The sequence below is a fragment of the Calliphora vicina genome, chromosome 4, assembly GCF_958450345.1.
Source record: "Calliphora vicina chromosome 4, idCalVici1.1, whole genome shotgun sequence".
NCBI classification, from domain to species: domain Eukaryota; kingdom Metazoa; phylum Arthropoda; class Insecta; order Diptera; family Calliphoridae; genus Calliphora; species Calliphora vicina.
The window spans coordinates 96,455,839-96,468,910 of NC_088783.1; the positions used below are offsets into that span (position 1 = coordinate 96,455,839).

Sequence of the window (13,072 nt, forward strand, 5' to 3'; positions counted from 1 at the left end):
CGTTGCTCATAACTTTTTTTTTCAATTTGTATGTTTTTAAGTTGCCTAATAACAGTTATTCTAAAGAATATATTTTTTTCGTTGCTCATAACTCAAAAGAAGTTTCTTTCGCCACCTTGGTTGCATTTTATTAGTACATACATTGAATTTAACCTTTAAAGTCGCAAAAAAAATAAGCTAGGTATGAGATTGATGTTTTTTATTGTGTGTTTTGTAATTATGAAGAATTTTGTTTCACAATCAATGTTTTAGCAAACGCATTGTCCGCCAAGTTGCACCTTTTCTAAGTCAACAAAATACGCAAAGCAGAAAATGCTCTTTCAACAGAAAGCCGTTTAGCCGGCAGTGCATAGACAATATGAACCAATTTATTTAAAAATTGCACTATCCTTTTTCTCTTCCTAATATTGCAACAAATCGGCTTCTACGTCCAGTCTCATAGGTTTAAAGCTCTCTATTTCAGCTATAGCTGCTAATATTGTCTTTGTCATCATCTGAAGATAAATCCACTTCAAGTTCTCTAATTGATGTTCCGAACAACGATGACGTATTTAGATTCGTCGATTCGTCAATCAGAAAATCGGATATTGGTTGAAGTGGAGATACTTCAGGTGAAGTTAAATCGAAAATAAAAGTTATGAGTAACGAAAAAAAATATTTATTATAAATAACTCTTATTAGGCAACGTAAAAAAATATAAATCGAAAATAAAAGTTATGAGTAACGTAAAAAAATATTTATTATGGATAACTCTTATAAGGCAACGTAAAAACATAAAAATCAAAAATAAAAGTTATAAGCAACGAAAAAAATTATTTATTATGAATAACACTTATTGAAAAGCAAAACTTATTTTCATTGAGAATAACTATTATTTAAAGAAACAAAAATTTATTTCTACAATATAACAGTTATGAGTAAATTTTTTTAGATATTTCTTATAACAGTTATGTCTCTGGTTTAATTGTATAATATTTTGTAGTTTTCTTTTTTATAAAAATTTAAGTTGCGTTTATATTACAGAATAAAAAATAAAATCAACATTTAGATGTTGCACATTTTATTTGAAGTATCGAGTTGGAATCAAAGTAGCAATATTTTCAAACAAATTTAAAAAATAAATGTTAAATTTTTAGATTTTTATTAACAAAATTTTGAAAATATGTAGTACAATGGACAAACATACGTCGCACAGTGGGGGAAATGGTTAATAAAATTTCACATGGCTATAGAGGAGGTGTTTTTGAGTTTATATTTTGAATTTACACCTTATACAACAAGGGGGCCGGAACCTCAAGGCACCAAAAAAAAATGATGTAAAATTTTTGTGCTCGATCCGATTTAAAATATTTTTATACATGTAGGATCTAAAAGAATCTCTTGTATTCGCATTTGAAAATAAAATTTTAATTTTTTTTGCATACCTTACTCTGGAGTTTTGCTAATAGCAAGATCAAAATCTTTTAAAGCAAATCTCTTCCGATTTTTTTAATTAACAACAAATTTATAAGTATATGAAAAGATTTTTTTAATTTTTTTTTCTAAAATTGTGAATTTTTTTTGATGTTTCTCCACATAATTTATGATAACTCAAAAGGGCTAGTTTCAATTTTTCAAGGATTTTTTAAAACAAAAAAATTTGCTATTTTCACGTAAAAATATATATTTTTTGCTTCAATTTGTTAATACAACTCCGAAACTACTGAACCGATTAAAATGCAATGGTACTTTTTTGGTTATATAAATTTAAACTTTTCTAAGTTTATTTTAATAATATCAGTCTAACCTTTTTGGAGTTATCATAAATTATGTGGAGAAACGTCTAAAAAAATTCACAATTTTATAAAAAAAAATTTTAAAAAAACTTATCCATAGAATTTAAAATTTGGACCATATTTGTACTACTGGAACTACAATACATCAAAATTGTGTAGTGGTTTAAAAAGCTTCTAAAATGTTTTAGATTTTGTACTATTTCTTTATTGCATGGTACTTTTTGAATATTTTATAATAAGAAACCTAAAAATTTTAAACACGTGATTTTGAATTCACAAATGGTGACTTTGTGTTAACTTTCTTTTGCATTTTCATTATAATGGACCCAGAAATTAGACATTTACAATAAGATTCAAAAAGTGAGACTTAATAAGGAGTGAGATCGAAAAATTCTTAACACACGTTTTTCATTACATTTTTTAACCCAAGTATTATTTGAATTTTTTTTTGATCAAGTTACCTTTGAAAAACATGTCAGTTATTATGTGTAATGTCAATTATATTAATTTTTTTGTTAATCTGATTAAAATGAGTGACCAGAAAAAAGTGCGTACTGAAATTATTAAATATTTTCAACAAAACCCAACTTGGTCTTACAAAAAGTTGGCCAAGCATACAAAGGTCTGCCGTCAAACTGTTTCCAATGTTATTAAACAGTACCGGGAGAACTTGTCAGTTGATAGAAAACCTGGTTCAGGTAGAAGGAATGGTCCACATGATGTTTCTAAAGCCAAAAAAATAGAACGCATTTTCAAAAGAGCTCCCAACACATCCGGTAGGAAAGCAGCCCGGTTAGCTCAGTGCTCGGACTATTTGGTACGAAAAGTTAAAGCTAATGCAGGTTTAAAAACATACAAGGCTCAAAAAGTTCCTGACAGGAACGCTACTAAAAATTTAGAGGCCAAAAACAGAGCACGGAAATTGAAGTCAAGTTTTATAAAAAAATATTCTTGCTGCATAATGGATGACGAAACGTATGTTCTGGCAGATTTTTCGCAACTTCCAGGTCAAAAATTTTATGTTGCTGATGCTCGAGGGAATGTTGAAGAAAAGTTTAGGACCCAAAAGCAGACAAAATTTCCCAGAAAGTTCTTGGTATGGCAAGCAATATGCAGTTGCGGCAAAAGAAGCCACTCATTTGTTACAACGGGCTCTATAAATACCGAAATTTACATCAAGGAATGTTTACAAAAAAGGCTGCTTCCATTCATAAGACTTCATAATGTGTCCACTTATTTTTGGCCTGACTTGGCATCCTGTCACTATGGCAAACAAGCCCTTGAGTGGTACAAGAACAATAATGTGGTATTTGTACCAAGAGAGGCAAATCCTCCAAACTGCCCGGAGCTAAGGCCAGTGGAGAGATATTGGGCTCTTGTTAAAAGAGAATTGAAGAGTACAAAAAAGGTGTCCAAAAGTGTGGTAGATTTTAAACGGAGATGGACTACATGTTCGAGCAAAGTGACAGAAAGCACTATAAAAACGTTAATGGAAGGGTTTCCGAAAAAGGTTCAAAATTTCATCACTAGTGATTAAAACTATAAAAATATTTTTTTTTGTAAATTGTAATAATAATTTCAATCAAATAAAAAAAAAATTAAAGCTGTAAGTTTAGTGGTTTCTTTTTTATAAACATATATGTATGTTAAGAATTTTTCGATCTCACTCCTTATGTAGTACTATTTCTTTCTTCTAATTGGGGTGGCGAAGCGCAAAGGTAATATTTTGGGAAGATGAAAAATAACACAACTTAAAAAATAATATAAAAAATAGTTGCTTTGAAAATTTTATAATTTAAGTTTTTTCTTTTCAAAAATTAATTAAAAATTTGATTTCAAAGAGGAAACAACAAATTATTTTATTTATTACTGCGAGGTCGAGATCCTTCTGAAATTTTTAGTAAATTTAAAATTTATGAAAATTTGGCGTAAAGTATTTTTACTATTTCTATTTCGGAAGGCTCTGGACCTCCCAGTAATGCAAATATTGAAATTATTTTTCTTCTATATGTTACCTTTGAGAACAATATAAACACATTAGAGTAAGTTCGGGTAATATGGTATTGGCGGGTAATGTGGTATAGCTAATTTTTAGTACAGATAAATTCAATTAGCTGACTGCTGTTCATAGTTTTTATGTGTTTGTGTTTTTGTAAACGAAATTAGATTTTATAAAAAAAAAAGTTTAATAGAGGAATTAACATTAATTTGATGGAGGATGAACTCGAAGATGAGTTCCAAGTGAATGATGAAAGAGTTTATCATGCCAGGCCTAACTACCTGGCAGACATGCAGGATAATGAATTTTTCAAGATTCCGGCTGTCGATGGCCACATTAAACAGCTGATTTATGTATGTAAACATATTGTCACTTGAAGGCAGGGTTCCCAATTTTCACATCTATTTTGAGTGGTATGTATTGCCAACTGAAAATAATGTTATTTGTCGGTATATTGAGAAAACCAAAATTGTTAACGGACAGTTTATCGGCCTAATAAATTTATGTCGACATTTAGTAACAGGCAGTTTGTTGATACATTGAGAAAACGGGCCTTAGATTAATATTTTCACTTTTTCTCAAAATTTCTCTAAAAGTTGAACTTAAAAGACTTTTTTTACTTTCCTGGATGTAAACCTAACACTAACCAATCAAAAATAGGTATACCACAAATGTAAAAAAACTGAAATGTTTAGTGTTTAAAGTCCTAATTCCAAATTTTAACTCATCTAAACCTCCTCTACCTACAAGACGATTGGTTGGTCAGTGGTCAATTATGCTGCTCCGGAACACAACGTCATGTTGTCGAAACAGTTTACGAAATCACGTGTAATGGCAATGTAGACGAAATCTGTGAGAAAGTATACGTATGAACAACAAAACGCAGTTTACACACAAGAGTAACAGAACTTGAAACAAACATAAAAAAGAAAACGCAAACTATTGCTTTAGTTCAACACTCTATAGAGATGTGACACACAGTATGTTACAGTATTGCTAAGAGTTAATTAAACGATCATATCGATGGGCCCACCAAGGGCGTGGACAGGGGTCCCCTAATTAGTACACTTCAGGTACATACAGTGGCTCACATCTAGGGTTTTTATAAGTTGTTTTCTATGTATTTTCGTCAGTTTTTAACTCCCGGAATTCCCGACTAAAAATCCCGGGAATCGGGTAGTGAAAAATTGGCAAAATTCCCGGGAAATTTGTACCGGGATTTACATAGAAAACAACTTAGAACACTATTTTTTACACCAAAAAACAGTGAAAAGTTTTTTTCAGTTTTTCGCTTATATCTCAGCAGTAATAGACCCCTTATCATAATATTAATAGGCAAGTCGATTTCTTTAGACTCCTTTTACGCTCACATTATACATTCAATTTGGGCAAGAAATATAGCATTTTAAAGGGATTTATTCAAAGAAGTGCAGAATATATGTATATATATTGAAATCGGTTCAGTGTTTTAGGAGTTATAAGCGTTTAAAGATGTTACTAACAGATATGCAATAACGTGTACATGTGAACCTTAAGCTAAAATGTAAACAAAGCAATGCGTGTTTGTCCAATTTGTTGTTGTAAATAAATAAGAGAAACAATTAAATAGTATTGATTTCGCTCTATTTTAAGTAAGAAATGTTAAAGAAAACAAAGAAGAAGTCTTTAGTATTTCAAAGTCACTTAAAAAAATATATTTTGAAAATATTTTATAAATGTGCAGAACTATAATTGTGACGGTTTTCAAATTTCATACGAATCAATTTCTTATCACGGCATGAAGTTTAATAAAAAATGATGAGTCACCTCCCATACAAATTAAATAGTTATTTCTAAATTTTTTGTGAAATATAATTGCAAGATTCTTCAAACTTAGTCTAAATGGCTCATTTATAATTTTGCATAGTTTCGCTGAAATTGTTCGGGATTGGAATAGTGGGCGTGGCCCTATACAAAGTAAATAATTAATTTCGAATATCTGTAGAACTATAATTGTAAAAGTGTTTAAACTTTTTACGAATTAATTTCTTATTACTGAGCGGAGTTTAGCTGAATATAGACGGAATTAGATTAGAGGGCGTAGCACTTCCCATACACAGTAAATATATTTCGAATATCTGGGGAACCAAAATGGGAGGGGTCGGAAAAGGAGGTGAGTAACCTTTTATACAAAGTAATAATTGCAAGGTTATTCAAACTTTGTCCGCATAGCTGTATTACCATTTTACAGAGATTGTCTGAAAATGGTCGGGATTGCAGTAGTGGTGGTGGCACAATGTAAATAATTAATTGTGAATATCTCGAGAACTATAATTCTAAAAATATTTAAACTCTGTATCAATCAATTTATTACCATTCTACGGAAGTTAGCTAAAAACGAATTTATTCCTGATCCCTGTACGAAGTTTAGCTAAGCGTGATCGGCGTAGTAGGAAGGAAAGTTAAAGTAAAGCTTGATATGAGTTTTTTTTTTACAGAAAAGATTTAAAAATGGGTGGGACCAGAACAGTGGAGTGGTATCTCCCATACCAAATTAGTTAGTTATATTTTGCATGTGTTATTTTCGTACCATTGTACGTAGTTAGGTTGTATAAGAAATCATGCATATTTTTTTAATTTTACTAGGGTAGGGGTAGCGAAGTGCACCGGGTTATGCTAGTTATTATTATTATTTATTTGGGGTTTTTCGTATGAAAATTTAAAAAGTGAATTCATTATTTATAGAATTTATTTCTTATTGAATCATTCTAATTTCTTTAAATTTCTTCTTCAAATCCATAACAAAATAGCTTCAAAAATTTTTAAATGACTAAATTTTTCTTCAATTTAAATCCAGTACAAAAAGGCTTAAGAAAATTTTTTCAATTAATTTTGTAAATGATTTGATTTAACAAAAGTTTAATCATTCAAAGTTTGAATAAATTCTGTTATTAATTAACTTTAAAATTAATTCAGTTTAAACAAAGTCTTCGGAATGAATCTAAAAAATTAAATATTAGGAATGGATTTATGGAATGAAAGGTGACATTTTTTAATTACGGATTAAGATTTTAGTGAATTAAGCTCAAATTATATTAATTAATTCGAAGCTCTGATATTTAATAATTATAACACTAAGTTTTTATATGAAATTTGGCTATAATATTCCTAATTTACAGTATCATTATATATTTCGGGAATAGCCGGGTACCTGGGAATGTCGAAAAAAATTTCCCGATTTCCGGGAATCCAAAAAGGTCGAGAAATTAAAAACCCTACTCACAGCTTATTTCGAGCATATGACTTTTTATAAAAGATTTCGTTATATTTTTATAATTATCTTACATACTAAAAAAAGAACACCGACAAATATTTGAAAATTTTAAAGAAAACTATTCATATTTTAAAGAAAACTAATATTTTGTGGGATATCCCTTTTGTTTTAAAAGTGATTTAAGTATAGATTGCATAGAGTTAACCAGTTTTTGAGTATATTCCGTCGCACAGTGGGGCAGAATCGAAATTTTTTGGAAACAAATCTGGCATTTCTAAACGGCTGGTCCGATCGGGATAAAATTTGAATTGGGCGTAGCCAAGGAGTATTCGAGTTATTAAAACGAGCTCTACAAATGCTCCAGGGGCGGCGCTATGGGGGCTCCAAGTAGGGTACCTTCGACATGTAACATTTTTAAATACGTGCAATTTTTGTGTTTCCCATCCGATTTCAAAGAATTTTATATTTTTGGAAAGCGCTCGGCTAGATCTTGGAAAAACATGCTTGCGTGTGCTATTTATCTCTTATAATTTCCTAGTTATAGGCATTTCAAAATTGAAATTTTAAAATTTTGTCATACCTTGGTATAGGGCGCACTTTTGGACCGAATGGACTCGAATTTTTTTTGTTAGTTAGACAACTAAATTACTATCAACATACAAAAGATTTCAGAGCAATATCAATTACGAATCCAAAAATAACCGATTTTCAATTTAAAAATTCAAAAAATAGTATATTTTTGCTGTTTTTTGGACTAAAAGGTGACTTAACTCTTTTTTTATTAAAAAATAACTTTCTTTAAGAACATATAACAATTTTATGTTTTTCTATAAAGTTTCTTTACGGAGAACATTTTGGTATAAAAAACATGTCCTATTTTTCGAACATGTCGGCCCTACGCCCTTTGGAAATTGAATTGAAATTGACGTATTTTTTATCAAAATTTCAACTTTGGGCCACATGTTCTAAAATCCAAAAGCTGGGATCAGAAAACGGAAAGCAGCTTTGGAAACCCTGATGTGTTCCCTATTTATTCCTAAAGTATTTTCCCAGCCTAGAAGGAAATGTGGACCCTATAGGCAAAATTGTTAAAAATACCATTTTTGGAATTTTCGCTCCAATTTTTAGGAATTGCGGGATTTCCTTTAACCTTTTGACAAGTTTTTTTACACCTTGTTATTTAGAACAAGAGAAACTTAAAAAACGCTGAAAATTTCATTGAGTTTTGCTAATAAATAAAGATTTTATTACATATTACCAGGGAAACCAAAATATGCAAATGCATGTTTTTTCTGGTGAGTCTAATGAGCACATGGATAAGATATTTACACGTTTCAGAACTATTTAAGAATTTTGGAATCGATTTGTTAGTGCATATTTTTGCATATTTTACCCTTAAATGCATATTTTTGCATATATTTGTTTTAACAGCATATTTATGTCATATTTTTGCGTTTTTAGAGCATATTTTACTGTTTAATAGCATATTTTGACTTTATCAAACAAATTTTGTCTTACTTATTTTTCGCTATTGTGTTACAGGTTTTTACTTGCTTTGTTTAAAATTCAAAATTGAAAAAATTTAAATAACAAAATTTTTTTTTAAGAATTTAAAAAAAAAAAAAAAATTAAAAAAAAAATTAAAAAAACCAATTCGAAAATTTTTCCAAAAAATGAAAAAACTGTTGTTCACCTAAAAATATTTAAATTTTTTATTTTGAAGTATAATTCTAAGTGTTAAAGAAATATTGTTTTTTAATTTTGCTCCTATAACTTCAGTTGATGTCGAAAGAACATTTTCTATGTATAAAAATGTTTTCAGATCTACTAGACAACGATTTATGTTACTTTACCTATTTAGAAATGAATTGTATTAGCGGTATTCACAATGTAGAGTACTTGGCCTAGTAAGAAAGCAGAAGAGCTATTTATTGACAAATATTTTCTAATGTATTTTGTTTTTATTTTTTGGATATTGTGAATACCGCTATTGATTTTTTTTAAATAAAAGTATATTCTTTGGTTAAAAATTATATAAAAATTTGTTTTTTAAGAGCATATTTTTTAAATTTTAAGAGCATATTTTAAAGTTTTTACTGCATATTTAAAGCGCTTAAAACGCTTTTTTTAGAGCATATTTCCGGTTTCCCTGCATATCACATATTCATTGAGTTTGTAAAACTAAAATTTATATCAAAATTTTAATAGGATTGCAAATATTAGGAACAATTTGATCCACATTTATTCCGAGCTATATTTTTTTGTTTAGATAAGTTAATTTTTGGTCTTACAAAAATTTCAAGTCAATATCTCAATTAGATTCAAAAATATGCCACATTAAAACTCCGTCCTTCAAAAATATTACACTTTTTCATACTAATTTTTTTTTATAAATTTTCTTAATATTTTATTCAACACAAACCATTGGTTCTGACTCAGTCACATTAAGAATATTTATACAAATTCTTTAGTATGAAAAAGTGCAATATTTTTGAAGGACGGAGTTTTAAAGTGGCATATTTTTTAATCTAATTGAGATATTACATGTTGAAGGTCCCTATAGCGCCGCCCATGGAGTATTTGTAGGGCTCATTATAATAACTTAAACTCGAATACTCTTGGCTACGCCCAATTCAAATTTTATCCCGATCGGACCAGCCGTTTACAAATGCCAGATTTATTTCAAAAAATTTCGATTCTGCCCAACTGTGCGTCGTTATCTTCTGCCATTCATGTTGGAGTGCATTTTGTAATTCCTACTTATTATTTATCTGTTTTCTAATATATTTCCCAAGAAAACTCCACAAATTCTCAATAACATTGATATTTGGTGGTTAAGCTGGAGTTTTAAAGATGTTTGGATAGTTGCAAATAAGCCATGTTAATTGTCCTGTTAAATCCTAAAATCGTCTCTTATACCCAATTTCTCAGCACTTTGCAATAAGTTATTTTTCAATAAGTTAAAATACAGTTGATTACAGTGCCACGTAGATTTTTCAGTTGCAAATTGAAAGCAAGATCAAATTAGCTTTTATCAACAAATTAAATCTTTTTGGGTCTGATGGAAAGTCATATGTTCGGGGAAAACTAAATACGGAACTGCAACTCAAAAATCTACGTGGCAATGTAAACACGAAGGAGGGGAGGCCATATCATGATGTGGAGATGCATGTCGTCAACTGTGGTCGGGAATTTAGTATTTATCGATGACACTATGGACAAAAATGTATATTTTAACTTATTGAATAATAATTTATTACAAAGTGCTGAGAAATTGGGTATAAGAGACGATTTTAGGATTTAACAGGATAACAACTCAAAGCGACGTATGCAACTTGTACGAACATGGCTTATTTGTAACTGTATGTTAAATTTTTAAAACGATCCTATTTCTTCGATTGAATTCCGATTTTATAAAATTACATTTCTCCGCATCGAACACTACAAAATACCTCGTCATACCTATCAATTATCTATTTTAGCTTAGAAGATATTCGCATTTGAAAATTTTACTCCAGTTTTTTGATAACAGCGGGTCCAAAAAGAATTGTTATATGCATCTGAATTTAAAAAATCGATTTTCGCTATTTTTTTGGGAACAAGTATTTTTTTTCTTTTTAAGTTATCTAAAAAATTTCTAAGAAGATGTATAAGGTATTTATACATTTTGAAAAGCTAACTTTACATTAAATATTTTATATGAAAAAAAAGTATAAAATGTTTGAAACCGAGGCCTCCCCTCGCGCGGGGACGCCTATTTTGTATGTAAAATTAAACTTTAGGGCAAAAATTCTAAAATCGCATATTCGATATCAAAATACAGTAACCCAATTTAAGGTACGGTCAGATTAGGCAAACATTTGACACTCTTATGTTTGACTGTATTTGCCCAAAATACTTTTGAAGCAATACAAATTTTATTTTCTGGTCACACTACGCACATTTGTTTGCCCATTTTTGTTTGATAAAACAGACATTAAATATTGTCAAATACACATATGGGAAAACATGTTTGACTTGCGGTCACACATTGACAAATATTTGCCTTATAAAAATATTTGTTCAAACTGTCAGAAAACATAAAATTATTTTTATGAAAATACAAACGTACATCGAAATGGAAGATTGTGAAACTTTTTTAATATTATGCTGTGGTGCGGCTGCGGCAGTGATATTAGAAGAGGAGAAAAGCCAATATAACAACAAAAAACCGAGACAATGGGTTAGAGAGTGGGTTCGTCGTCGAAATGATGAGGGATGTTGTTCCAAATTATTAAAAGAATTACGTTTGGAAACCCCGTCTTTATATTCAAATTTTTTACGAATGAACTCATCTGATTTTGACTACTTGGTAAGTTCAAATTATATATATATATTTATATATAGACCAATCTAATTTTGTTCATTTTAAGCTTAAATTAGTGACACCTCTTATAAAAAAACAGACAACAAAGCTTCGTCAGCCGATTTCGCCTACAGAACGTTTAGCGGTCACACTTCGTTACTTGGCTACTGGCGAGAGTTTCAGATCTCTTCAATATGTTTTTCGTATTCCGCATAATACAATTTCAGGAATTATTCCTGAAGTTTGCGATGCTATTTATAGTGTTTTACAGCCGAACTATTTAAAAGTATAATACTTTTCATTATTTTGTATAGCTTTTAATAATATAATTATAGATACCATCATCAGAAGAAGAATGGAAATCCGTTTCCGAGAAATTTCTGCAGTTGTGGAATTTTCCTAACTGCATCGGATCTATAGATGGTAAACATGTTGTTATGACTGCACCAACACATTCAGGAAGTGTTTACTATAATTACAAAGGTAAATACAGTAACCAACTTTATTTTTTTGTTTTATTTCTTTTGTGTTCGATATTTGCAGGTACACATAGTATTGTACTAATGGCCATTTCCGATGCATCCTATAAGTTTTTATATATAGATGTAGGATCCAATGGTAGAATATCTGATGGAGGAGTTTTTAGGAAATGCTCATTCCATAATGCTCTGGTTAACAAAAAACTTAATATTCCACCTCCAAAGCCACTACCAATGAGAACGATGCCTGTTCCTTATCTTCTGGTTGCTGATGACGCTTTTGCTCTGACACCCAATTTAATAAAACCATTTAGTGCTCGTAACATGAACGCCATGCAAAGAGTTTTTAATTACAGATTGTCGAGAGCAAGGAGAGTAATTGAAAACGCATTTGGAATTATGTCAGCACGTTTTCGAGTAATGCGTAGCCCAATAAAGTTAGAACCATTAAAAACAAGGCAAATAACCCTTGCCTGCTGTGTACTTCATAACTTTTTAATGAGTCAACAAAGTTCCATATACTTTAATTCGAACCTGGTAGACCATTATTCAGAAGACGGCACTCTTATTCCTGGTGAATGGCGCAATGAACAAATTGGCAGTAGTCTTTCAAGTATTCAAACGCCTAGCTATTATATTGCTCCCGAAGCTTCAAAAATAAGGGAGGAATTTTCTCAGTATTTCGTAGAGGAAGGAGAGGTGTCGTTTCAATATAAACACATATAGTGTATAAATGTATATAGATTTTAATTTTTTTTACTAAAATATACTACTAAATTTGAATTTGTTGTTTATTTAGTATTAGTTTGTATTTTTATTTTTTTATGTAAATTTTCTTAATAAAATAAACTGTTTATTTCTTAATAATAACAAATTAAGACTTTGATTTTTTACGTTATTCCCAAAAATGTCCCCAATCAAAACAGACCAATCAAAACTTGACCAATTTTGAAAAAAAATTAGGTTTGAGTAAAATTCTAAAAACACAAAGCACTGATCCTCGAAAAAATCCATAACTGTTAGCCCTATATGTTACTGAATTACATGCAAAGTTTTTTTACTATCATATGGTAAATAACTTCACAGTGCGCACTTTTATAAAAAAAAACTCAGTTTTTGGAACACATTTTCCCCGTTTTAAGAATTCCGGTATTTGAAAATAAAAAATGTCAAAAAATATAATGCCATTGATTTAAGAACATTTGGATCTATATTAGTTCC

At 29.9% G+C, this 13,072-nt stretch overlaps 2 protein-coding genes across 2 annotated transcripts in view; one reads left to right on the forward strand and one right to left on the reverse strand.

Annotated features, from left to right (window-relative positions):
- Rbcn-3A (Rabconnectin-3A) overlaps positions 1–13,072 on the reverse strand; it is a 452,485-nt gene that overhangs the window by 139,214 nt on the left and 300,199 nt on the right. The window lies entirely within an intron of this gene.
- LOC135956609 (putative nuclease HARBI1) lies at positions 11,145–12,577 on the forward strand. Its single transcript, XM_065507147.1, has 4 exons — positions 11,145–11,378; positions 11,440–11,658; positions 11,708–11,855; positions 11,916–12,577. The coding sequence occupies exons 1-4, from the start codon at positions 11,145–11,147 to the stop codon at positions 12,575–12,577; spliced, it is 1,263 nt and encodes a 420-aa protein (XP_065363219.1).